This window comes from Scleropages formosus, chromosome 8 (assembly GCF_900964775.1).
Source record: "Scleropages formosus chromosome 8, fSclFor1.1, whole genome shotgun sequence".
Lineage (NCBI taxonomy): Eukaryota > Metazoa > Chordata > Actinopteri > Osteoglossiformes > Osteoglossidae > Scleropages > Scleropages formosus.
Genome location: NC_041813.1, coordinates 11,345,052 through 11,371,537, shown reverse-complemented (window position 1 = coordinate 11,371,537; position 26,486 = coordinate 11,345,052). Strand labels below are relative to the sequence as shown.

The 26,486-nt window shown below is 41.2% G+C and overlaps 1 protein-coding gene across 2 annotated transcripts; it reads left to right on the top strand.

Moving 5' to 3' along the window:
• The first annotated feature begins 8,637 nt into the window (after window positions 1–8,637).
• enpep (glutamyl aminopeptidase) lies at window positions 8,638–25,094 on the top strand. Of its 2 annotated transcripts, none has more exons than XM_018766085.2 (20): window positions 8,638–9,485; window positions 11,501–11,642; window positions 11,917–12,048; window positions 12,755–12,875; window positions 13,329–13,483; window positions 15,056–15,169; window positions 15,267–15,401; window positions 15,572–15,637; window positions 15,889–15,954; window positions 16,070–16,230; window positions 17,319–17,401; window positions 17,576–17,712; window positions 17,907–17,962; window positions 18,261–18,411; window positions 19,412–19,485; window positions 20,121–20,222; window positions 21,198–21,368; window positions 21,535–21,675; window positions 24,185–24,266; window positions 24,638–25,094. In XM_018766085.2, the coding sequence occupies exons 1-20, from the start codon at window positions 8,872–8,874 to the stop codon at window positions 24,785–24,787; spliced, it is 2,853 nt and encodes a 950-aa protein (XP_018621601.2). In that variant the 5' UTR covers window positions 8,638–8,871; the 3' UTR covers window positions 24,788–25,094. The 2 variants fall into 2 exon arrangements, with proteins under 2 accessions (XP_018621601.2, XP_018621602.2); XM_018766086.2 differs by lacking the exon at window positions 24,638–25,094 and adding an exon at window positions 21,865–21,931 and having other exon boundaries at window positions 24,185–24,251.
• Window positions 25,095–26,486: the final 1,392 nt, after the last annotated feature.

Sequence of the window (26,486 nt, the reverse complement as noted above, 5' to 3'; positions counted from 1 at the left end):
AACCTACTCCGACATTGACCTTTACCTGTGTATTCTGCACCACGTTCTTTGCCTAGCATTTTCTACTACGTTTACTGATCGCCTGTCCCTCGACTTTGCTTTTGGATTCTGATTTGGCTTTATTAAACATCGGTGTACGACAACTCTGCGCTTGAGTCCGTCCTTGCTACGCGCAACCATATTTCGTTTAAGCATGATGACACATCCCATCATCATGTGTTGTCTTTAGCTAAATGTTTTTAGCAATATAAAAACTATGGATGAGTTAAATTTTTATCTCTAAATGCCCCTAAAAGAGAAGTACTTGTGGTTGGTATAATCACACCAGTCTTTACAACAAAAATGGTATTAGTTTCAAGTGTACAGATGGTGTCAAGGATCTGGGTGTCCTATTCTATTGTATTGGATGGAAAGCTGTAATTGGTGTCTCATGTAAATCCTTTTGTCCAAGTTGTTTCCTTCAGCTAAGAAACATAGCACATTACGGCGATTCCTTTGTAAGCAGGATGCTAAGAAATTCGTTCATTTGTTTCAAGTAGGCTGGACTACTGTAATGCTTTTTTTATGGGGTTCTCTATACGAGACTGTATCCAGGCGACAGCTGATACAAAATGCGTCACCTAAATTGGCATCTGCTGTAGTTTCTATAATGAGCAATTGCTTGTTGTTATGACATATTAGATCAGGGATTCTGATACCATCACTAGTTTTTAAATGGGGTTCCAGGTTGACCTGGTATACCTGTGTAGTAATGAGCTTCATTAGCATCTTGTTGATATTGTTGTGTCTAAGGAAACATTTATCATGCACTCATGCATGACTGCATGATATGACTAAGACTGTCTGTGGCATTGCATCCCTCACTGCATTTTGGTACTGTTCCTCGGCCCCATATACTTCTTTCTTTGCTGTTGGATAGGTTACCTCTCCTCTTATCTTTATGGCTTTGATATAATTTTTGCCTGATAATAATGTCATCCCATTTCCAACCCAGAAACTGGCCTGTGGGCATTGGTTTATGTTCTTGAGACCCATGCCATCCCGACTCGTGTGAAGCCATTTTGCCCAGTGACTCCTATAGGATACCTTGTTATTGTCATCCCACCTTGCTACATCAACTTTAAGTCCTTTTGTAACCTTGTGATGAATTGTATGTATTTATAGGTGCTCACAATGTCTATAAATGGCACCTGTTCCTGCCCTATGTATGCTACAGCCTCTGGACTGCAGTACCAACAGTATCAGTATCACTAATGATCCGTAACATGGCACATGTTGGCATTGGATGTCAAGCCAGAAAAAGCCAAGCATTCTAGCAAGGTATTAAGTTGGTTTTGAAGTACAATCTCTGTACCCGCTATGAGCACCATATCGTCTACGAAGACTAAGGCTTTATATTTGAAGTTTTTTAGCTTATAACCGCTATTAAGGCGGTGGACTTTCTCGATGGCTTCATCCAGCACGCAGTTAAACAATAGAGGGCTTAACGGATCTCCTTGTTTGACTCCGTTTGCTATCCGGCTCCTCTGTCCAAGTAGCTTGGTTGTTCCAGACAAGTAGTATTGGTTCTGGTACCTGCAGATATATTCTGGCACCCCTACAGCTATGGCACCTCTGATTATGGAGTCATGGGCTACAGAGTCAAATGCTTTACACAGGTTGATGAAACAGATTGCTGAGTCCTGGTGATTCTTCTTGGTGTCATCTATGATGAAATCAAGGATCGTGATGTTAGCATTGCATTCGTCCATATTGCGAAAACCCTTTTGTACCATATTTGGTTGTATATATGTTGACATACGCCTTGCTAGAATTTTATGGTATAACCTACCCAGCCCATTCCCCACAGAAACTGGTCTAAATTCTGTCGCATCCCTAGGTATAGATGTTTTTGGGATCAGCTTTGTCCTGCTAGATCTAAAATTTTCAGGAACTGCCCCCAACACTAGGATTCCATTAAACAGGAGACACAGGTTGTAAGTGTTGATGGCTTTGATAGATCCATTAAGTAGTCCATCCGGGCCTGGAACCATGTTGTAACACAAGCTCTTAACCATCGCTCTTACTTCTTTTACAGTAATAGGGTTAAGCATATCGTAATATGTTGTTCCTGATTTTACCGGGGGCCTTGGGTCATTGATTTTATTTTCCTCTCGTACCCCTCTCCAATATACAAGTTTGTCTTCGTCTGATACTGTAGCAGCCATCTCCTTATCCCACTCGCCCGCGAGGATAACATCTGCAGCCTGCTTCCTGTTCTTTTTATATAGATTTTGGATTTTTGCGTAGTGGCTAGAGGGGGGTGCGGTGGCACAGTGGGTTGGACCGGGTCCTGAACTCCAGTGGGTCTGGGGTTCGAGTCCCACTTGGGGTGCCTTGCAACAGACTGGCGTCCTGCTCTGGGTGTGTCCCCTCCCCCTCTAGCCTTGCGCCCTGAGTTGCTGGGTTAGGCTCCGGTTCCCCGCAACCCCGTATGGGACAAGCGGTTCAGAAAGTGTGTGCGGGTAGTGGGTATGCCAAAGGACTCTTCTGGTGGTCGTTGTGTCTGAACCTTTTCCCCTGCTTTATTTCCCTGTCAATGGATATGTCTTCCTTCCCTCATTAGCTTTACGCTTCCTTGGGGGCATTATGGTATCGAGCAATTGTTCAATACATCGGTCAACATCTCCAGCTGTCTTTTCTATATCCAAAGTGGATATATGGCTATCTAGAGATTGAAAGGCAGGATTTAGATTATTGTATGGTATAAAATCCTGCACCCATTGGGCTACGATCTTCAACTTGTTCTCTTCTTCGAGCAGTATGGTGCCTGGCTTCTCTAGAGATGGAGACTTTCTGCCCTAGAGTGAGTGGGAGGTTTGGTGCTCATCCTCAAGCACCGAACCGCCTTCTTGTTGAGCCTCGAGTATTTGTTTGTTTCTGCAGTACTTTCTTGATGGAATCTACTGTCTATTGCGGCCATTGCTTATGTATCAGAACATTGATGTTTCGAACTTTCCCTTCATGATGTTTTCTTATTTGAAGTTCGATGCCAGCGATTTCGGACAGTTCATCACCCTCCTTGTGAAAGCGCTTCTTCTTTATTTGTCAATTAGAATTGATTATAAAATCCTACTTTTGACCTATAAGGCAGTACATGGCATTTCTCCGGCTTACCATTGTGAGATTATTCATTCTTATATCTCAGGACGATATCTTTGTTTACTGGATGCAGGTTACCTTAAAGTAGCTGTGATCAATAAGACCTCAGTAGGAAGTCACACCTTTAGATATAGAACACCTAATAGTCTACCAGTTACTGTCAGAAATGCTCTGCCTGTATCGGTCTTCAAATCCAGACTAAAGACTTACATGTTTACTCAGGAATTTCACCTCGAAATGTAATGCCACTTTGCTGTTTGTTTTTCCCACCTTTATACCAAAGCATGGTATACCACACCAAAATTTATTTGTTTAAGTCATAAGTTACTAACAGTTTATTCTTGTAGAGTATTGTCTCCCTACAGTAAAACCTGATGAGGTCAGCCAGCGGTCACAGATGCACACCATCCCAACTGAAGATGATGACCAACTACCATGATGGACGAGACGTACCTTGCTGAACTGGGAAATCAAGCCACCATACAGCAACAATGCCATTATTACTTGTAAACTGGCTTAGAAGTCTTATTTAATCTGGAATGACCAGGAGGGGTGTGCAGCCATTGGCACTTTGATTTTTTTTTTTTTTTTTTTCCTCCCTCAAATTTCAGTTGGGAATTTTTGTTCCTTTCCTCTGTTGCCAGTAGGTATACTTATAGCTCTATAAAACCACTGTATTATGATAGTGTGTAGTCAACTGTCTTCTTTGTTCTGATGTATTTGTTTTTTTTTTTTTTGCCTTATGCCTGTGTTAATGAGCTCTATCTCACTGCATGAGAACAGCACTCACACACACACACTTTCTGAACCGCTTGTCCCATACGGAGTCATGGGGAACGGGAGCCTAACCCAGCAATTCAGGGCGTAGGGCCGGAGGGGACACACCCAGGACAGGACGCTAGTTCGTCAGAGGGCACCCCAAGCAGGACTCGAACCCCAGACCCCCTAGAGAGCAGGACCTGGTTCAACCAACTGCACCACCATGCCCCCTCAGAACAGTACTCTTTAAAAATAAATTGTATTGAATCTCAGTTGTTTGTTTCAGGAAGAGCCATTTGAATATCATTGTTTGTGTTGGGGGGTGTGGTGGTGCAGTGGGTTGGACCACAGTCCTGCTCTCCAGTGGATCTGGGGTTCGAGGCCTGCTTGGGGTGCCTTGCGATGGACTGGCGTCCCATCCTGGGTGTGCCCCTCCCCCTCCGGCCTTACGCCCTGTGTTATCGGGTAGGCTCCGGTTCCCCATGACCCCGTCTGGGACAAGCAGTTCTGAAGGTGTGTGTGTGTGTGTGTGTGTTCGTTCAAAAATTATGGGAAGAAGTTATAAATTCACCCAGCACGATTCCGTGCCAACACACTCATGGAACTGATAAGCTCCAGCATGTTGCACATCATTTTATATTGCTGATAATATTTCCTCAGATCTTTACAGCCTCAACAATTCAATATGTAATGGTGGATAATTCATTTCAGATAAAGTGCCCTCTGCAAGGCTACACCAGCTCTCTTGTGGAAATTTTTATCTTCAGTCTTTTTCATCACTATTCCAGTTTTTTTTTATAAAACAGTATTGCAGAATGTGAATGTCCCAGCCACTTCTTTGTGGTTTTATTTAACCCCACTATGTATTGCATGTTTTTTTTTTATTTGGGAAATAAAATAAAATAAATAGAATAAAATAGAAAAGATCTGATGGTTACAAAGTTCTTATTTGCATTATGCCTCAAAAAATTAGGAAACATGATGTAAATCTTACTGTTATTCTATATGTTCCCTCACTTTTTACTCACGGTGTACCATTTTTGTGCTTAGTACTGCTCCATGTGCTATATAACATATACCCACACATAGTTTCCAATTTACATGAAAATTAAGTTTCTGAAACCCTTATGCAAATTGAAATCTGTGCAAGTTGTGTGTTACAGTGTCAGTGCCCATGTTTAAAATGTTATTTCTCTCAGTTTCTTTCTTATGAAATGCACATAGAAAGTTTTGCTTAATATCGTTAATAGCTTTTTGATGTCATATGTGGTGCTTCGTTCTTACTTTTGACTTCATTAGGAAAGATGCTTTAATATGTCCTTTATGTGGGCAGCATCTTTCATGAAGGTGTTCACTGAAGGAGTCACCCGATTCACATGCTATTGACAGTAAGGTTTTCCCAACTTTAATCATCTACATTTTCAATAACATCAACTTTGAAGCTTTTGCACATGGGCTGTACACTAGCATGTTTCAATTTAACAGAAACTATATAAATCACTATCATTTGCAGTTTTACACAGAAATTGCAGGCTTTTCTATAAATGATGAATGAATCATTGGCAATCTTTGTTCTTTTTTACTCTATGGGGCATTTTATGTGCAATGACCTTAGACCTTCAGTTAGGCTTATTTACTGTATGTAATTTTACAGAACTTTGATGCTGCAGGGGTGCAGTGGGTTGGACCGGGTCCTCCTCTCTGGTGGGTCTGGGGTTCAAGTCCCGCTTGGGGTGCCTTGTGGCAGACTGGCGTCCCGTCCTGGGTGTGTCCTCTCCCCCTCTGGCCTTACGCCGTGAGTTGCTGGGTTAGGCTCCGGCTCCCCGCAACCCCATATGGGACGAGCGGTTCAGAAAATGTTTGTGTGTGTGTACTTTGATGCTAAGTTGTAAGTCTCACAAATAGTTCAGTGTCAAAAGCTGTAGTATTTGCCAGCTTCTCACAAAGACAATTTGACAGGGGAGGGCTAACTATCATAATCAGATTGCTCTCTACTAAGCATGTTATGGATCATATATAACCAAAGATCATAAATGTAGGTGTGACACAAGATGCCATAGACCGCAGGTGCGTGCTCTTGTATCCTTTATTTTTCCCTTGAGACAGACAGGGGATTGGGTCATGGGGAAGGGAGGGGAGGAAAGGGGGGAACCGAAGTGGTACAACAAGAGGGGGTCTTGAGGTGCGGTTGGGGTTGGGCGAGGTCATCTGTGTCTCGTGCTCTGAGTGCATGCGTCTGGTTTCTGTCTCTTTCTCTATCTCCCTTGCTCACTGTTGGGCACAGAGTTTGAAATACACACACACACACACACACACACACATTTTCAGAACCGCTTGTCCCATATGGGGTCACGGGGAACCGGAGCCTAATCGGCAACACAGGGCGTAGGGCCAGAGGGGGGAGGGGACACACCCAGGACGGGACGCCAGTCCGTCGCAAGGCACCCCAAGCGGGACTCGAACCCCAGACCCACGGGAGAGCAGGACCGTGGTCCAACTCACTGCGCCACCACGCCCCCCCAACAGAAATACAGTTTAAGGAATTTCTGTCAAAACATTTGTTTTCTGTTAGCTCGACAGTTCTTGAGCTCAGACTAGTCGATGTCATGTTTTTAGAAAAAAAAATCTTGAATTTGCCACGAATGTATGCATGCTTCTGGTAAAAATAATGTTCCAAAATGTACATTATTATTCTAATGTTCTAGACCTAAGTTAAAAGTATAACAAATGTTAAAATGTTTATTCTATACTGTTGAGGCGAACTATACCTTTACCTGACCGATTCTTGAAATTCTTGTTGTCGCGTCCGTTCTTTTGGGTCTTCCATCTTTTATTAAATAATGGTATTTGCCGTCCGTCAAGGTTATATGAAATTCAAAAACGCACCTAAAAACAATTTATGCACTAAAAAAGAGGAAGAAAAACCCTGACCAATTCAGGAACCTGAGCCGTCTGCCAAGCCAGCCCAGATAGACGGGTCACGGGAGCGGCGGGGAGAAAAATAGGCTGTGCCGCGCACGAGAGCCCGGGGTCTCGAGTTTGAAATAGTGGTTGTTATTAGTTCCAGGTGTGGTGAATCCTTCCCCCTCCCCTCCCTTTTCTCCGTCTGAACAACTATGCCACATTAGGCAAAGGACTTCTAGAAAATAATGGTAACATGTTAGTGAAAAACATTTGCCCATGGAACACGCATAAGAAATTCAATACTCCCAGAATGCCTAGTTCCGAGAACATCAGATGTTTTCACAGTGGTATGTGCATCCTATGGCCAGTCTCTATTAATTTCATGGCAAGGCAGATCTCATCCTAACAAAGTGTGAATCCAGAAATGTGAAAGTTTAAAATTTTCTTTTTTTTTTACACTGATCTCCAAAGGTGGGCTGGCAATCCAGTTCCTATAGAAGAATGTGGACAATTTTTATCCAGCTTCTGTAGCCTTTTTTGTTACAAGACCTAAAGCATGTATCACTTTTAAGGATGTGGATGGATTCCACCTCTAATTTAAAAGTCCACACACACACACACACACACACACACACACACACACACACACACACACACACACACACACACACACACACACACACACACACACAACCGCTTGTCCCTTACAGGGTCACAGGGAACCGGAGCCTACCCGGCAACACAGGGCATAAGGCCGGAGGGGGAAGGGGACACACCCAGGACGGGACACCAGTCCACCACTAGGCACCCCAAGCAGGACTTGAACCCCAGACCCACCGGAGAGCAGGACTGCGGTCCAACCCACTGCACCACTGCACCACCGCACCCCCTTAAAAGTCCATACTGAAGTGAAATTGCCATGTAAAAAAACAACAACAAAAAAAAGCACCTTTTTGGTTTGGAGCGGCCACTGTGTGCTATTGCCAAGCTGCCATCTTGGTTATGTATACTCCACACAACTTATGATAAAAGAAAACAACAATTATGCAACTTTAAAACCTCAAGTTTTGAGGCTGAACTTCCCACATGGCAAAAAATTAAACATTTTGTCCAAAAACAGCTTTGATGAAAATCAGATGTATGATGTAAATCATACTTACTGTACAGCAAGCGATGTGTATATAGCAAAGCAATATATCATACCTTAAAATCACACACACACACACACACACACACACACACACATACATTTTCAGAACCGCTTGTCCCATACGGGGTCACGGGGAACCGGAGCCTACCCGGGAACACAGGGGCGCAAGGCCAGAGGGGGAGGGAACACACCCAGGACGGGACGCCAGTCCGTCGCAAGGCACCCCAAGCAGGACTTGAACCCCAGACCCACCGGACAGCAGGACTGCAGTCCAACCCACTGCGCCACCGCACCCCCTGCACCTTAAAATCAGATGTATAATATAAATGTTTAACAAGAAGTGAATATGTTGTGCTGCCGTATCAAGCAGGTTAAATTATACAGTTGTGATGAAGGAAAAAGCTATATGCCTGTATCATCTCCTACAAATAGTACATTTCTACCTCATTTCTCTCTCTCTCTATTTCCTTAAATATGAGCTGTACTCAGTTAGAAGCTGAGCAGGGAGATTTTTGCAAATGTCAGCTTTTCTTTACTCCACTCCGGAGAAGCACTTTTCTACCTTTGATAGCGGCTGGCATGTGACTGGAATTGATGATTAACAGGCCGAATTAATGTTTAACCCCCAAAGGATTTAATACAAGATAAGTGTCTTTCAATTTCCTTTTTTGGTCCTCAGTCCATTCAGCTCCTTAGTCTTTCATCTTTATTTAGGTTGCTGTCCCCGTTCTCTAGCTCCCTTCAGACAGCTATCCCACAGCAGGAGTGGAGGCTTCTTGCAGGACAAAAAGTTCTCAATTCAAGTATAGATACAGAGAACTGGCTTTTAAGTACTGTTCTCTTATTCTTTACTGTCGGACAAGAGGAGGACTGAGGTTGGCGACTGAAACACCTCCCCAGGCAACTTCTTCACCATCATGGAGATGGAGATGGAGAAGCTAGAGAAGCGCTACTGCATCCACGGAAAGCATGTGGCCATCATCTGCACAGTGGTGGTGGTCTGCTCTCTTGCAGTGGGCTTGGGTGTGGGCCTCAACAAGTCTGGTTCGGGAACACAACCTAATGAGGATACCCCAACCCCCTCAATACCCCCTGTGGACTATGGACCCTGCCAGGCCTCCAGTGATACCAATGGAGAGTGGACAAATTTCAGACTTCCCGATTACATTACACCAATCCACTATGACCTCAACTTGGAGCCTGACTTGGACACATACATCTACACTGGAACTGTCTCAATCCACCTGAAGGTTTCCAAACCCACTCAGTACTTATGGCTCCATATACGGGAGACATTTGTCAGCAGCTCACCTAAACTCCAGAAGAATAATGGGGGCAGCCTGCATGATGTTGCTCTAAATGGTTGTTTTCAGTATAAGCCTCAGGAGTATGTGGTGGTAGAGGCAAGAGAGCTGCTACCAACTACCGGTCCTGCTGAGTTTTATGTGCTAACACTGGACTTCCAAGGCTGGCTCAATGGATCCCTGGTGGGATTCTATGCAACTACCTACCAAGAGAATGGGCAGACTAAGTAAGTACCCTTTATTGGTAAATGCCACATAAATTTATGCAGCAGCAAAAAAAATGGGGACCATGTTCAAATTGTAGGACAGGAGTAGATCCTTTAGAGGTTCTTAACCCTCTCTTGCTTATTATAACAAAAGATATGCTTAAAGCAACAAATTTTTATCAGAATGAATTTGGAAAAAAACATTTAATAATGGGCATATTACTAAAACTAGCTGAAAGGCAAGGAGATATGGGTTTTAAAATCAACATTTTTTACAGCATTCAGTTCAACAGTGTGACACAGATTGTTCAGTGGTTAAGAACAGATGGCTAGAACACAAACAGAAATAAGAGCTGTGATAATAGTAAAACCAGGAGGCAAATGAGCCAGTTGTTAGCTGAGAAGAAAAGAAAATCTCTATATAGAATAAAAGAAAAATAAACCTCTGGGTTGCAAGAGGACATCAGGTTGGGCTTGTTAATTATTGTAATAGGTAATGCTGATATTTCACAGTCAAAGGATTAGGTTGCACTAAAACTGTGGCTCTCCCTGTGTGGAGTTTACATATCCTCCTTGTGTTTATGTAGATTTAGCCTTACAGTTTAAAACTGTCTCATGGCTTGATCACATTAAATTGTTAATTTGAGTGAGTGGCCTGGGACTAATTTATTAAATTTGTTATTTAATCCACTGCTACAGCTTATACATCCACTTACAATCCATAATTTTCACTATGAAAATGACAATATGGGAGGTAATAAGGAAGTTCAGTAAAACAAACTGCTGATGAGTGCAATTAGTCTTATCATTGTTTTAGTAGATATAAAATCCTGTGTAAGACTCTGGTTACAGCTCACAAAACACTCAATGAATTTTCTCACTCATACCTACAGGACCTGATCACTTACTACCCCCCAACCAGACTGCTATAATACTCCTCTACCTCACACAAGAGATCCAAAATCAAAACACAAAAGTTCTAATTTCTGACCCCCATACAGGAATGAGCTCTCTCTCTCACTCAAAACCGCTAAATCTCTCTCAATGTTCTCATGATGGAAGTGTCATCAAGTGCCAGAGCCCTTTTCCATGCATATTTACGCCGGTGTGCAGACACGGGGAGAATGATCACACCACACTGTCATTATTTCCTGTGGGACGTTGACAAAGGAAATGCAGAGCGAGTTGGTATTATTAGCGTGAGGTGCAGACCACGACAAGCAAAGGGGCACAGCGTGACTTGAGAGCGTCTGCCACGGAGGAGAAAACTGCCCAGTGGGGGTGGTGGCATGGGTCTGAATCGTGATCTGAATTGCAAGGGTCGAGTTCCAAAAATCCACTCAAAGTGCAGCGATCGTGATCCGAAGGGGCATGATCGTGGTCATGGTTCAGGAAGGCTGAAATCCGGGTCATTGTCCGAAATGCGATGGGCTTGAGCCAGAATTTAGGTCGGGATCCAGGTAACGAGATAAGTCTGGTGGGTCTTTACCCACACAGTAAGAAGCTTGAGCCAAATCACGTGGTCCGAAGAGCAGTATAAGAGGTTGGGGATTTAACCATGTTTAGCACCAGGGCTTCAAGAGGCATTCCACAAAAAAATCATCTTCATAACAATGAAATTTACACAAAAACCACAGCTGTCGGACAGAACAGAACGACGGACTCAAGTGCGTGCTCGTCTTTTACCCGGAATACAACAAAACTCAAAGGCACAGGTCGAGCAAACAGCAAACTTTATCTACGGAATTACTCAGATGTAGTCGGGCAAAACGATAAGCAAGGGTCAAAACCAGGACCGCTAAGCACATCTGAAGATCAAACGGGACAGGTCCTGCGGCTGCACCAAGAAGGTTCCACACTTTGTGGTTTCCGGGATGCCTTCTGCCGTGCCCCCGTGATTGGCTCCAGCCTGGACTCCAGGTGTCGCCGATTAGCCGTCGGATGAGGGCATGACAGTTGCCATAGATTTTTACTCGAATCCTCAAGCATTTGAATATCTATTCATTAGTGTATCCAAATTTTGTCTTTTTTTCCAGAAAAATCGCTGCCACAGACCATGAGCCAACAGATGCACGCAAGTCTTTTCCCTGCTTTGATGAGCCAAATAAGAAGGCCACTTTCAAAATATCCATCACCCATGACAGTGCCTACAAAGCGCTCTCAAATATGCCCGTAGAGGTAGCCTGCGATTTAATGTTTGCATAAATTTGCAGCTACTGAATTCCATAGTATTTCTGGTTTTGTACTACAATGTTTTTGTTCCTATGAAATTCCCAGGGGACCCCAGCTTATTAGACTGATATTCTGTGAGAGACAATATTAAAGAAGTGAGCTTCACTTTGTAAAATAACAAAAGCCACTTGGATTCCTGGAGATTGAGAGCAGAGTAACAACAATGCCTGAATGATGTCTCCATTAATTCAGTATCTCCACTCTCATTCTCTCCTCCTAGGGAAGGAAAGAACTCTCTAGAAACAAGAGCAAAACGTCTTTTCAACTGTCAGTACCAATGAGCACATATCTGGTCTGTTTTGCTGTGCACCAGTTTGAATACGTGGAAAGAATATCTTCACGTGGAGTACCAGTAAGGAATTTGCTTCTTTTGACCTGAGATCCAACAATTCAAGTTAGAAAACATTAAAATACACTTAAATTCTCAGACAGCATTCTTCTTAAATACTGTGTATCAATCCAGTGTGTGTTTTTGGCAACACTGTCCATCTCAGTATGTGTGTAATCACAAATGTATGCATTAAAATCTAGTGTGCACATTATTATTCACTGAAATATGTATTATTTTAATTTTGCTTAAAAACTACTTTAGTTCAGTTACCAAAATGCTATACACATACTCATAGTTGCAATATTACTGTTGTTGAGTGGCTTTAAAGTAAACATCTGACTGTCTGATAGTATCCAAATTATAAAGAAAATTATTGTTGTTAAGTGCCGTCAACTCATGGTGACCACATGGATAGTTGTCCTGAGCAGTGTTTGGCCTTCAGTCAGACTGCAGATCATCAATAAATGTGTACCAATGATGTAAATAGGACGTGGTGAATTACAATGTTTCACCCTGGTGAGACTGTTTAGGTTATGTCGTTATGTCATCGTTCCTTTATCAATGTAGTGTGAATCCTGCGCATTTCAGGACATCAAAGCTAGCTTCAATTTGTATTTTCAAGGCTATCCGTGTGGTGCCAGACATGAGAAAATTTTCATGAAATCAGTGCCTCTCTCTACCATCCATGTACTGTTCGTGCTGTTTCAAAATACATATTTTTCTTCAGCTACGGATCTACGTGCAGCCCTTGCAAATCCATACAGCAGAATATGCCGCCAACACCACAAAGAAGATATTTGACTACTTTGAGACCTACTTCAACATGAATTACTCCATAAGCAAACTAGGTAAGGTTGTAATCCAACACCTGTCTGTATTATACTGCAACGTAACATTTTTCACAAGAAATACTTATTCGTTTAGCTGGGGCTTTTCTCCAAAATGACTATCAGTGTTAAGCTACCTACAATTATTTATCCATGTATTCAGCTGGGTAACTTTACTGGAGCAATTTTAGGGTGTGGCTAGTGGTGGACTTTAGGTCCAAAGGTTGCAGCTCAAATCACTACACTACTAGCTGCAACTGTTTCAGTCTCACTTGAATCTGACTTTCACTGCTAGCCTTATTGGGGAAACATCTGTATGTTTTCATAATAGGTTCCTTCATAACTTGTGACTCCAAATAGGAAGAACCCAGGTGGGCAAATTTCATGAAGCTGTAGTCTGAAGGTCTGGACTAGAAGGTTATGTTTCAGGTGGTTCTGACATTGGACCTGTTTCTTTATTTATTATTGATATAGACAAGATTGCCATCCCTGACTTTGGCACAGGAGCCATGGAGAACTGGGGGCTGATCACCTACAGGGAGAACAACCTGTTATATGATGAGAATGAGTCATCCTCCTACAACAAGCAGCGTGTGGCCAGTGTCATCTCCCATGAGCTGGTCCATCAGGTGAGGCCAGCCCCACTGCAATGTGGCTACCATATTGCAAAAACTGTGTTTGAGCATTGCCGGCAATATCTAGCAATAATTCTCTGTTACTTTTTCACACTTTAAAGTTCATTGTGCTGTTTTGTAAATCAGACTGAGACATCTGGTACCATAGTAGTTGAGTTGCTGCCTTTTGACCTAAAGGTCACGGGTTTGAATCCTACCTCTTGCTGTAGTACCCTTGAGCTAGGTACTTACCCTAAAATTGCTCCAGTAAAGTTACTCAGCACAAATGGGTAATCGTAGGTAGCTTAACACTATAAGTTGCTTTAGAGAAAAGCATCAGCAACAATTTTATAACAGATTTGGTCAAGGCTGAATTCTTTGGGACGAGTAACCACATAATCTGAATACATTCAGATCAATACTCAGCAAGATGTATTTTGCCACATTACAGTAACAATCACCTCAATCACCTTAAGAATAAATGTTCCTGAATTATTTTCTATAAGTGCTTAGATGTTATAACAATACTAATGATAATAAAGTGCTCCAACTTCCTACTGACATGTCCTAAACTGTAGGGACAATAAAGTTTTCCATTTACATTATAGCAAAACAAGATTTAGTCTGCAAGCATTACATGTAATAATATGTTTGCTCATTATAATTTTATAAGTGGCATCTAAGTGGTATTGCTTCCTGAGATCCAGTTCCAGTTCTCTGGTTTTTAAGCTTCCAATTGGCAACAAACTACGTTCCCTTCTCAACATTGTGATAGCATCCAAGAACTTCTGATGCACCAAGATATCCTAAGATACAGGATGGGCACAGGACTTGTTTTTTTTAACTTTAATACCTGGCTGAAGCTCATGTGCCAGACTGAACTTAATATATGTTTCAACCATATTCACTTTCTCTTTCATGTACCGGCATCTTGTATAACACACCATTTACAGCTGTCTTGTTTTTACTGGTGTCATAAACCCCACTGAAAGATACTGCTAGCATTTAAAATTAAACTTCATGGCCCATTCCTGTCCCAGTATGGGTGTCTGATTATTTAAAGCTGTGCCCCATCAACTACCATTTTTTTTAAATTACCTAGAAGTCAATTAATAGCCATAATTTTTAAACCAAGATTTTTGTCCATCCATCCATCCATCCATCCATCCATCCATCCATCAACCTCTATTAAGGAAGACAACATGCAATGTTATTTACACTATACTCAGCTACATCCAAGAATCTACTGATGCACACAACTGGAAGGGTAACCCCAAACACATTAAAAATACAATTTAAGCCCTCTTGAGAAGGTAGTCACTCCTGATACTGTGAACTGTTTCTGAGTATTTTAGTGGAAAGCAACAAAAGCAAGTAAGACTTAATACTATCACAGAATTAAATTAATGTACACATTCTTCTGGACTTTTCGCTTGAGGATTGACCCATGGGTTGTGTTTCAGTGAAGTCATGCATTCAGATCATCAAAAACATCAAAAATATATTCTTTTATCTGATTGCCCCAAGTCTTCATGACAGCAAATACACAGGTGTAATTTTATCTAAATTTAATATACTCCTCTACAGTGGTTTGGCAACATTGTGACAATGGACTGGTGGGATGACCTGTGGCTCAATGAGGGGTTTGCCAGCTTCTTTGAGTATGTGGGTGTGAATGAGGCTGAGCCAACATGGAACATGGTAAGTCTGTATACTATGGCAGGAGAACCTATGTTCCCCAGCGTTCTACTGCATTCGAGTCTTGCTACCATGACTAACATCTGTCTCACTTCCACAGCGTGACATCATACTCATCAATGATGTGTTACCAGTCATGGTAAATGATGCCATGCTCTCTTCTCATCCCATTATTGTTAATGTGTCATCCCCAGCTGAAATCACATCTGTGTTTGACAGCATATCTTACAGCAAGGTAAAGCAAACCATACTCCAGCTCTTTCTGTGCCCCTCAAGGCAGCATTTTACAAATACTATAAATACTATAAATAGCATAACTACAATATTGCTGCATCACAATATTTCTGCTTTCATTTCATTGGTTCTTTAGCTTTTTTACTCTTAACTCTATACTTTTGCCTGCAGGGGGCGTCTATCTTGAGGATGCTAGAAGATTTAATGGGGCAGGAAACCTTTAGAGATGGGTGTCGTGTAAGTGGTTCATTCATAGAGCTCCTGCAGCTGTATGTGGTCTCTGGTTTGTAAATTATGGCTGTTAATTGAACCTGATATGCGCTAACCAATCCATATTCTTCACATGAATATTCACTCACAGGTTTTTACACAAAAGAGTAATTGTTTATTAGAACAAATCTTCCCACCTATCTTGCTAATGCGACTTTTTTACTGTGTATGATCAGACAAATGAAATGATACAGTTCTTCTACTTTTGTCTTCCTCAGAAATATCTGAAACATTTCCACTTTCAGAATGCAAAAACATCTGATTTCTGGGATTCATTACAGGAAGTAAGTTTTAATATTTTTTCAGAGTATTAATAGTTTTTGCCATTTTGAAGGCAATAACTGGTAGAGTTGGTAATATGTAAATGTAATATGTGATCAAGGATTATTCTGTGTCAAGGTGAGTGGACTGCCTGTAGCAGACATAATGGACACCTGGACCAAACAGATGGGATACCCGGTGTTGGATTTGTCCATGACTGCACCGCTGGCAAAACTTGCGCAAAAGCGCTTCTTGCTGGACCCCAATGCTGACCCCTCCAAGCCAAGTGTCCCACTGAAGTGAGCACAGCTAAGCGCTGATCCACTCCTTATCTCTTTCCTTACATTCTGCTTAGCAGTGGAGCATAGGCAGTCAGCTGGTGCATGTCAGCCAAACACAATAGTGCTGGTGACCAAGAACAAGGTAATAAACCTTGCATATTTTTATGGAATGAAATAGTCATCAGTCGTGACTGAATAGGAGTTTTTTGAGACAATGTATTTTTTAAGCCATGTTATGGACTTTCATTCTTATATTTGTTGTAATTTTACAGTTAAAATAACAAATGCTTGCAAAATATTTTCAATTTTTATAGTTATATGCAAGATTTTTCTTAAACCTAAAAAATAAATAATGAAGAATACAGAATAAATCTGTATGAAGCATTTATTGACTTTGGTCAATAAATGTGGTAGTAACAGTGACTTTGTAGTTACAAACAAAATGGATTTGTGTGCAGACTTCTTATTCCAGCTGTATGCTTAAGATGATGAGCCAGTTTATTAAAATAAAAGTAATTTCCATGATTTACATAATAGCAGCATGGGCCAGCAGCTACAGCTCCCATCAGTCAAGAAACTACAGTTTTGGTCATTCGTCTTTTACAATTTACACACCTGCAGTTTTTACAATTCATCTTAAAAACTCTGCTAATTCACAAAGATTAAATTACAATAGTTTCCCCACGGAGACAGGTGACGGACCCAATTGCAGGTGCTCAAGTGTTTATTCAACGGGGCAGGCGAAATCTTGTGGTCCAAAGAACAGGTAAAGTGTCACTGAGGAGCAAATGTAGTTTCAGGGAAGACTCAAAAGACATAGTCAGGAAATGAGCCGAGAGTCAGAAAACTGGGGAGACAATGACACGGAGGCAGACAAACAAAGGCACGAGGATCATGGAGGGAGCCAAGGAGACCGGGTTTGTACACAGTGGTCATAGTATGCTGAACAGTAGGTCCCGCGATCTGTTGCATTTGGAGCAGCCCTTTATATTCCCATTCCTTGATCAGCTGCAGGTGTATCTGGTTGCATAGGGCATAACAAGCAAAAGCCTGTAAAGATTTTTCAACAAATAAATCTGTTTGTTTCTTTGGTTTCTTTGTTTAAGCTACAAGTGGACTATTCCTGTTCAGTGGTACTCTGTGGGCACTAATAATAGCAACACCATTATCTTTGAAAAGGAACAGACAGGTAAAACTCAGTACTCCATAATTTGTCAAATGCAGTCAAAATCTATTTCCTTTTTATGTGAATATCTTTTTCTTTTAATCTGAATATTTTTTACAAACATAAGGTACCCTTGGTCATGGAACAATAAAGTGCTACTTTCATTATTATTTTTTCTTTCCTAATTTTTCTTTCCAGAGGTGACTTTACATTATGATACCAATAGTATGGATGGACTATTGCAAGTGAACAAAAATCACCTAGGATTCTACAGGGTCAATCATGATTCTAGCATATGGGTCAAAATTAGCCAGCATCTCCTTGACAATCATTTGGTAAGATCATTTTGATTACTTTTATGTTTTTATTCTGTATTTTAAAAAGCTGTATACGTTTTCATAGCCAAGGTATTACTGTTCAAGTTAGTTATTGTGTTTGTATTTGTTAAAGTTATTGTATTCAAGTTACAGTTATTGTATGGTAAGTTATTGTACAGTATTTGTTGATTATTCTTCGTTTCATATTTAAGGCTTTCACTGCTGCCGATCGCTGTGGATACATAGATGATGTTTTTGCTCTGGGACAGTAAGAACTATCCTTTCTTCATATTTATAATTCAAGACCATTTTCCACTTTCTTAGAAAGGCAACCTAACATACAGCCTGGAGGTATTCTAGCAAGGTCTGGTTTTTCTTTTTGCAGATATAATGTCATTAACAATGTCCCCACAAAATCACACATTCACACAAGTTTCATATGCAGTAATTTTAGTAATTAATTATACTAACTGAATTGGATTGCATGTCATTGAGATGCAAATAAATTTCAACTATTAGAAATGCAATATGATTCATTGTCACTCTTTTCATTGTTGTCCGATCAGGGCTGATATGGTAGATTATGGAAGTGCTTTCGAAGTGACCAAATACCTTAACAGAGAGAAACAGTACATTGTCTGGGCACGGGTGGCAGCCTCGATCTCATACCTGCAAGATATGCTCATGGATGACAGTACAATTTATCCCAAATTCCAGGTGGGGTCCATAGCCAACAAAGCAATTTGAAGGATAAATATGATATTTACATATCTGTAAATATCCCAACATGATTTATAATTAATGATTATTACAGTTAATTACTAATTCTTTAATTTTGGGATCCTGTTATTTCTCTGTGTTTTATAAATGTCTTTTAAAATAAGCAAGGAGTGCCTGTGGCACTGTGATTTAATACAGGCTTTTTTCTCCAACTTTAAGTTGGGAGTTTTTCTTCCTTTCCTCCGTGGCCAGTAGGCATCCTTATAGCTATATAAAAGTACTATATTATGGTAGTCATCAGTCAACTGTCTCTTTTGTTTCTTATTTGATGTATTTGTTTTTATTGCATTATGCCAGTGTTAAAGTGCTCTATGTTACCACGTGAGAAGAGCGCTCTATAAAAATAAATTGAATTGAATTGAATATATTAACAAAAGTGACATGGGGCAATGTGCCCTGAAGTGAACAAGCTGAATCCAGTAAAAGTCAAAAATCTACATAGATCATACATTAAATGCACCAAATGTGTCAGCATCCTCTAAGAAATAGTATTACTACTTGTGGTACTGCTGAGGCTGGTTAAAGAAATGTTAAGTGATTTTGACAAGACTAGACTGTTGATAATTGAAGTTCTTTAACAGAATAAACAAATCATCAGAATTTACAGATGGCGTCAATCATTGCTAATGAATAGTTTACTTCACCACATACAGTATTTTAGCTGTCTGTGCTAGCTTTAGCTGCCTGATCTCAGACAGTTTTCACTTCCTAAAACACTACACCCCTTGTAGCATTACGCAGAGGTGTTTCACCAAAACTGTCTCCTGAATTCAAAGAAGGCAGACAACATTGTTATAAATCCATTGCCCAGTAGTTGCTTTCATCTATAGTGACAATATTTCTGCCATTTATTACAGCCAACCTTTTCTAGTGAATGCAACTGAATGTAAACACCTTCAATTAGTTGCTACTTCACCATACACATTTTTTCTTTAAGAAATATTTCCGTGACAAAGTCCAGAACATCTCCAAGGAGCTTGGCTGGACTGACACAGGAGACCAAACCACAAGGTGAGGGTTGGAATTTAGTTTTATATATAATCTGAGCATATACAAAGGGATATGTACATTCTGTGCATACAGAAGCATGTTCAGAAAGACAGTTTTATCTTTGAAGAATCCCTTAATGGGATAGCAGGTGTCATAGTAGTTAGAGCAGTCACCTTGGGATCAGAAGGACCTGAGTCTAAATATCACTCCTGCTGTAGTTGTCAAACTGAGCAGGCAGAAGACTGGGGTGTGTGTGGACCCAACTGCGGGATCTTTATTGTCCGTACACAAGGGAACAGGCAAGATTTGTGGTCAGGGAAAGGAGTGGGTTGGTCGATGCACAAACGTAGGTCTTGGGGCGAATTTGGAGTCGCGGTCGAGGAGGCGATGTTACTGTTGGTAGCCGAGGACATCAGGAACAGGGAACGGGGGATTAAGGAGGATGAGGGACTTGGAAGGATGGGTAGGTAGTCGCAGGTTCACTCAAAAGTGCAGGGGAGACGGGTTTCTCAGATGAGATTCCACAACCAGGGTGTGTAGGTGCCCAGCTGTATAAAAGGGTAAATAAGTATAAGTAGCTATCAACATTTTAAGCTGCCTTTGAACATCTCAGCTCAATGAATGTAAATATAATACCTTTAACCTGTGACCCTTAGGCTACTGCGAGAGACGGTGCAGGGAATTGCCTGCTCAACGGAGGATCAAGAAGCACTTCAGAAGGCTTCTGATGTGTTCAGCCAGTGGGTCAATGGCACCAGGTAAATTATCTATACAGTGAGTAATCCTAATTAGCATTCCAATTTGAATTAAATCATGTTTAAACTGAAAATAGAGGAAAGTTATTATTACTTTACTATCTTAATGTGTATAAGGAATAAGTTCAATTCACTGACTTTTGAAAATTGCTTTAGCTGCTCCCTTTGGATCTAAAGTTTCCAAAAATTGTTCACCTCCTGGTATTCTACCCTTAAGCAAGGTGTTTACCATAAATTGCTCCAGTAAAATTACCAAGCTGTATAAATGGTTGAATAATTGTAGGTATAGCATAACATTTTAAGTCGCTTTGGAGAAAAGCATCTACATTTACATGTATTCATTTTGCAGATGCTTTTCTCCAAAGCAATCTGTATCTCATCGAAGCAGCTAAATTAATAAATACGAACATAATTTTCCTAGCGGAATTGTGGTGGCTCAGTGGGTTTGCCTGGGTCCTTCTCTCTGGTGGGTCTGGGGATTGAGTCCTGCTTGGGGTGCCTTGTGGTGGACTGGTGTCCTGTCCTGGGTGTGTCCCCTCCCCCTCCAGCCTTGTGCCCTGTGTTGCTGGGTTAGGCTCCGGCTTGCCACGACCCTGCTTGGGACAAGTGGTTTGTGTGTGTGTGCGTGTGTGTGAAACCCACACAAACACCAGACAGGTTAAACAGAGTTCAAACCCACACCAGATCACACTGTATCTGACATCACATCTGAAATGTGGAGTTTGCGCTTTCTCTGAAGGTTCAGGCTTGTCTCCAAAAGGTTTTCCAGTATCCTGTACACCTCAAAAGACATGACATGGAGTCAGTTTGGGGACTGTAGATTCCCTTTAGTTATGGACCTGTGTGTGTGTGTCTATGTGAATGGGCTGCAAATGCAAGATTTTCTGGCTTGATATGGGTGGGAGTGTTCTACTGTCTTTATATCCTTTGCACCAAGCTGTGTAGTAACAATATGGTGGCTAACTACTGACCCCACAGTGTGGCTGTCAACCTCCGTCTGCTGGTTTACCGCTATGGCATGAAGAACGTGAAAAACGAGGACTCATGGAATACAATGTTTGACCACTACCAGAAGGCCACTCTGGCTCAGGAGAAAGACAAGCTTCTTTATGGACTAGCATCAGTAGAAAATGTTTCACTGCTCAACCGGTGAGAGCAAGTTCTAAGGACCTCCTTTTTCCCCTGACACCCCCTCAGTGTCACAATGTTAAACCAGTAACCAAAATCCTTGGTGTAACAAATAATATGTAATAAACAAAGTGTAGTAAAAGGCTAGAAAACTAAATATCAGATTGTCTGTTTGACTTATCAACAGGTTACTGGAAGCAGCGAAGGATGAGCAGGTCGTCAGAAGCCAGGATGTTTTCACACTCATCAGATACGTTTCCGCTAACAAATTTGGAAAGAACATGGCTTGGATCTGGGTCACACTCAACTGGGAATACCTTGTCAGCAGGTAAAGACATACAGTGCATAACATTTGAATAACTTTAATGCCAAAGAAATCAGTATGTTCAGCTTCCTGTTAGAGTCGTCACTGAACCTGTAGCTTGAATTTCCCTGCAGTATTTCTCAGTAAATCATAAAAAATTCACCCTATGAAACTTCCAGAGTTTACTTGACTTGTTACTGTTTGTGCATTTAGAATATGCCATGTTCTCGTCCGGAAGTAGGAGGCGGACTCAATTGCGGAGCACACAGGAGTTAGCGGGGTAAGACAGAAACCGTGGTCGGGGACAGGCATGGGTCTTCGTACTGCAAACGTCGTTTATTGGGCAATCCAGAATCGTTGTCGTTGAATACAGGCGATGGGTCAAAACACGAAACACAGGAAGGTAGGGGTCACGGGAGAGGGATTCGGGCTGTGGACTGGGGACGAGGATGAAAGCGAGGAGCAGGTTGACTCAAGCAAGGGTGCTGGCTGGGTCGGCGAATCAAGGTTCAGCGTCCTTCTCAGTTTGTTGTTGCCTTTTATCTTGCCAGGTCAAGGTGTATCCGATTATCGCGATGGCATGGGCGTGGCAGAATATTTATGCAGCATTTTGAATTATAAAAATATGAGTTGCTTACTTCTTTTTATGTTTGTAGTATATGTTTCTGGTGATTGGTTTTAACCTCAGATTAAATGCTTACACTCTGTTTGCATTACATGCTGCATGTACACTCACCGGCTACTTTTTTAGATACACCTTGCTAGTACCGGGTTGGACCCCCTTTTGCCTTCAGAACTGCCTTAATTCTTCGTGGCATAGATTCAGCAAGGTGCTGGAAACATTCCTCAGAGATTTTGGTCCATATTGACATGATAGCATCATGCAGTTGCTGCAGATTTGTCGGCTGCACATCCATGATGCGAATCTTCCGTTCCTCCACATCCCAAAGTTGCTCTGTTGGATTGAGATCTGATGACTGTGGAGGCCATTTGAGTATAGTGAACTCATTGTCATGTTCAAGAAACCAGTTTCAGATGATTTGAGCTTTGTGACATGGCGTGTTATCCTGCTGGAAGTAGCCATCAGAAGATGGGTACACTGTGGTCATAAAGGGATTGACATGGTCAGCAACAATACTCAGGTAGGCTGTGGTGTTTAAAAGATGCTCAACTGGTTATAAGGGTGCCCAAAGTGTGCCAAGAAAATATCCCCCACACCATTACACCACCAGCCTGAACAATTGATACAAGGCAGGATGGATCCACGGTTTCATATTGTTAACACCAAATTCTGACCCTACCATCTGAACGTCGCAGCAGAAATTGAGACTCATCAGACCAGGCAACGTTTTTTCAATCTTCTATTGTCCAATTCTGGTGAGCCCGTGCGAATTGTAGCCTCAGTTTCCTGTTCTTAGCAGACAGGAGTGGCACCCGGTGTGGTCTTCTGCTGCTGTAGTCCATCTGCTTCAAGATTCGACGTGTTGTGCCTTCAGAGATGCTTTTCTGCATACCTTGGTTGTAACGGGTGGTTATTTGAGTTGCTGTTGCCTTTCTATCAGCTCGAACCAGCCTGGCCATTCTCCTCTGACTTCTGGCATCAACAAGGCAATTTCGCCCACAGAACTGCCACTCACTGGATATTTTCTCTTTTTCTGACCATTCTCTGTAAACTCTAGAGATGGTTGTGTGTGAAAATCCCAGTAGATCGGCACTTTCTTAAATACTCAGACCAGCTCGTCTGGCACCAACAACCATGCCACGTTCAAAGTCACTTAAATCACCTTTCTTCCCCATTCCGATTCTCAGTTTGAACTTTAGCAGATAGTCTTGACCATGTCTACATGCCTGAATGCATTGAGATGCTGCCATGTGATTGGATGATTAGATATTTGCATTCACGAGCAGTTGAACAGGTGTACCTAATAAAGTGGCCGTGAATGTATATTGTACATTGCAATATAGCAAACATTTATATTTAAATTTAGCTGACACTTTTCTCTAAAGCAACTTACAGTATTAAGCTATTTACAATGATTTACACATTTGTATAGTTTGGTAAGTTGTCAGATGGGTATGACAGCATTTCTGGTATGCTCCCGCATTTTATGATTCAGAAAGGGGAAGGAATTGTTCACAATGGATGTGTCCTCATAAAATGTGATGTAAACAGTGCCTTAAGGAGGTAGGTTTAATGTAAAATATTATTCTGTCAAATTGCCATCTGCTGAAATATGTTAGGGGGGTGCGGTGGCACAGCGGATTTGGCTGGGGCCACCTCTGTGGTGGGTGTGGGGTTCAAGTCCTGCTTGGGGTGCCTTGCAGTGGACTGGCATCCCATCCAGGGTGTGTCCCCCTTCAGCCTTGTGCCCTGCATTGCTGGATTAGACTATTGCTTTCCGCGACCCTGCTTGGGACAAGCAGTTGTAGGTGTGTGTTGTGTGTGTGTGTGTGTGAGAGAGTGAGAGAGATACTGCTCCTTGCCCTGCTGGCTGTTTAGTCAACCATGTCCTAACCTCTCTTTCTGTATTAGGTTCACCATTAATGACAGGAACCTCGGGCGTCTGATGACCCAGATCACCTCTACATACAACACAGACCTACAGTTGTGGCAGGTGAGAACATAAGGCATCACAAATATGTGGCAGACTAGATAACACAGATACAGTGTAGATCAAGGTTCAGAATCACATGATAGTCACCAGCAGGTTAGGGACAACTGTCATACTAAAAACTGACATATTCATTGACGTACCAATGACTTACTACATGTACAAATACCATATTCTATACCACACCCTATCCACATGTGATCCCATTAAATGTTTGCACTTCAAAAGACCTGTATCTTGGACTGTAGAACCTGTACTTAAAACAAAGGCCTGCAGTGTAGTTTGGGGCTGACTGTACAATTTAATGTGTGGCATACATTACAGTAATCTGGTGTACAGTTTGTATATTTGACCTGGTCAATCACTTTGTTCAGATGCAGCAGTTCTTTGCGCGATACCCTGAGGCAGGGGCTGGTGAGACCCCCAGAAAGCAGGCCTTGGAGACTGTGCTGAATAACATAGACTGGGTGAAGAGGAACAAAGCTGAGATTGGCCAATGGCTGGAGAAAAATGTTCCATATTAACCACAGCTGGGATAGTTTCTACCATAGGTTAATATCAGATTTCATATACAATGTATTAAATATCAACTTTAATCACAGTGTGTTTTCAATACATATTTGATTTTGGGGGGTGGGTGGGTCATGCAATCAAAGGCTAATAATGACTTCAGTACGTGTTTGAACCTGTTCTCAAAGTGATGTTTTGTAGCCACAGTAGTATGTGTTTGCACTTTCAATAAATTGTATTTGTGTTTCCTTCTCTTACATCTGTTTTTGATTGCCAGGCAACTGCTGCATGACAGTATAATAAACCCTTCACCTGTAATGCGCTGGGCCATAAATAAAAGTTCTCAATAAATCTAGTTAGTTTATTACAGCTGTTCAAATAATATGCAAGTAAAATGCACATCTTGTAACCTGTGGCAATGGCAAAATAGAGACGATTTTCTTTGAGTTGGCAAGATTGCATGACTTTTTCTACTATCTTGATCACACAGAAAAAGCAATACAGTTCTGAGCACAGAGCATTTTATACCATCACTCAGCTCTGGCAAGATGACTTGCTTAAAGGTTTCTGACAGTGACATGGTGTTTAGCCTCAGACATATCTCTGTGATGGTGGCTGGAAATGCAAATTGACTTCTTAAGCCAACCATCACTTGCCGGGTTCATACTATCACAAAATTATAGAAAAGAAAAGGGTGAAGAATTTGCAATTAGAGCATTTAAGTTTGTTTTTAATCATAACACACAAAGCTAGTGTGTTTACTTTCAAGAAGCATTATCTGTTCTGCTGTAGTTAAAATTCAGCACTGTAAGCACATACCAATAATTGTACACAGTTTTATAAGTTATAACATATACAATTCACATTTTTCTCGAAATTTCTGAATATAGAGAGTAAACAAAACTGCAGAGCCTGTGAAAATTCACTTATGTTTACCTTAATCTTATGTTGCTTTTGAAAAAAATAAAATACACCTGTTTAATGAATTAAGGCAAAAATTCAGAGCAGGCAAAGACTTTTTGAAACGGACAAAAGATTATCAAAGCATTATTGTTTGTCTGATAACACTGTGTTTGCCTGTGCATGTTACCCAAAGAGTCAGATAGGAAGGGTAAAGATGGTCATCACAAATGGCAGAATGCAAATTTAAACAAATGTATGGAGCAGTTAGGAAGTAAATAGAGAAGTGGGTCAAAAAGAGAAGAGTTTTGAGACCCTTCTTAAATGGTGGAAGAGAGTTCTGAGGGACAGAGAGAGCTCATTCCACCACAATAGAGCCAAAGCGGAGAACCTACTGCCTTTTGAATTGGAAGAAATCAAGAACTGAATTCTACTACTGAATGAAATAATTCCATTAGACAATTTTTACCTACAGTTCATCTGTGGAACAACAGACACCAGAACAACACATTTCACGAGGAACAGGCAGTGGCTGAAAAATATATATTTTTTTTTTACTTTTTTGGAGAAAAAATGAATGGAAAAAATAATTTTAAAAAGAAAATTAACAAACGGTACATGCTAACAAATATATACAAATATATACTATGAAAACATATGCATAATATCGTACATAACTTACATAAAGTTGCAAAACGTGCCTTCAGAAGAACCATGTGTGTAGGTCTATTACAGTTCATGTGTTCTCATATAATAAAACAATAAAAAATAAAAATATTTTGTATAAATACTGTATATGTAGCAGTGTACAGT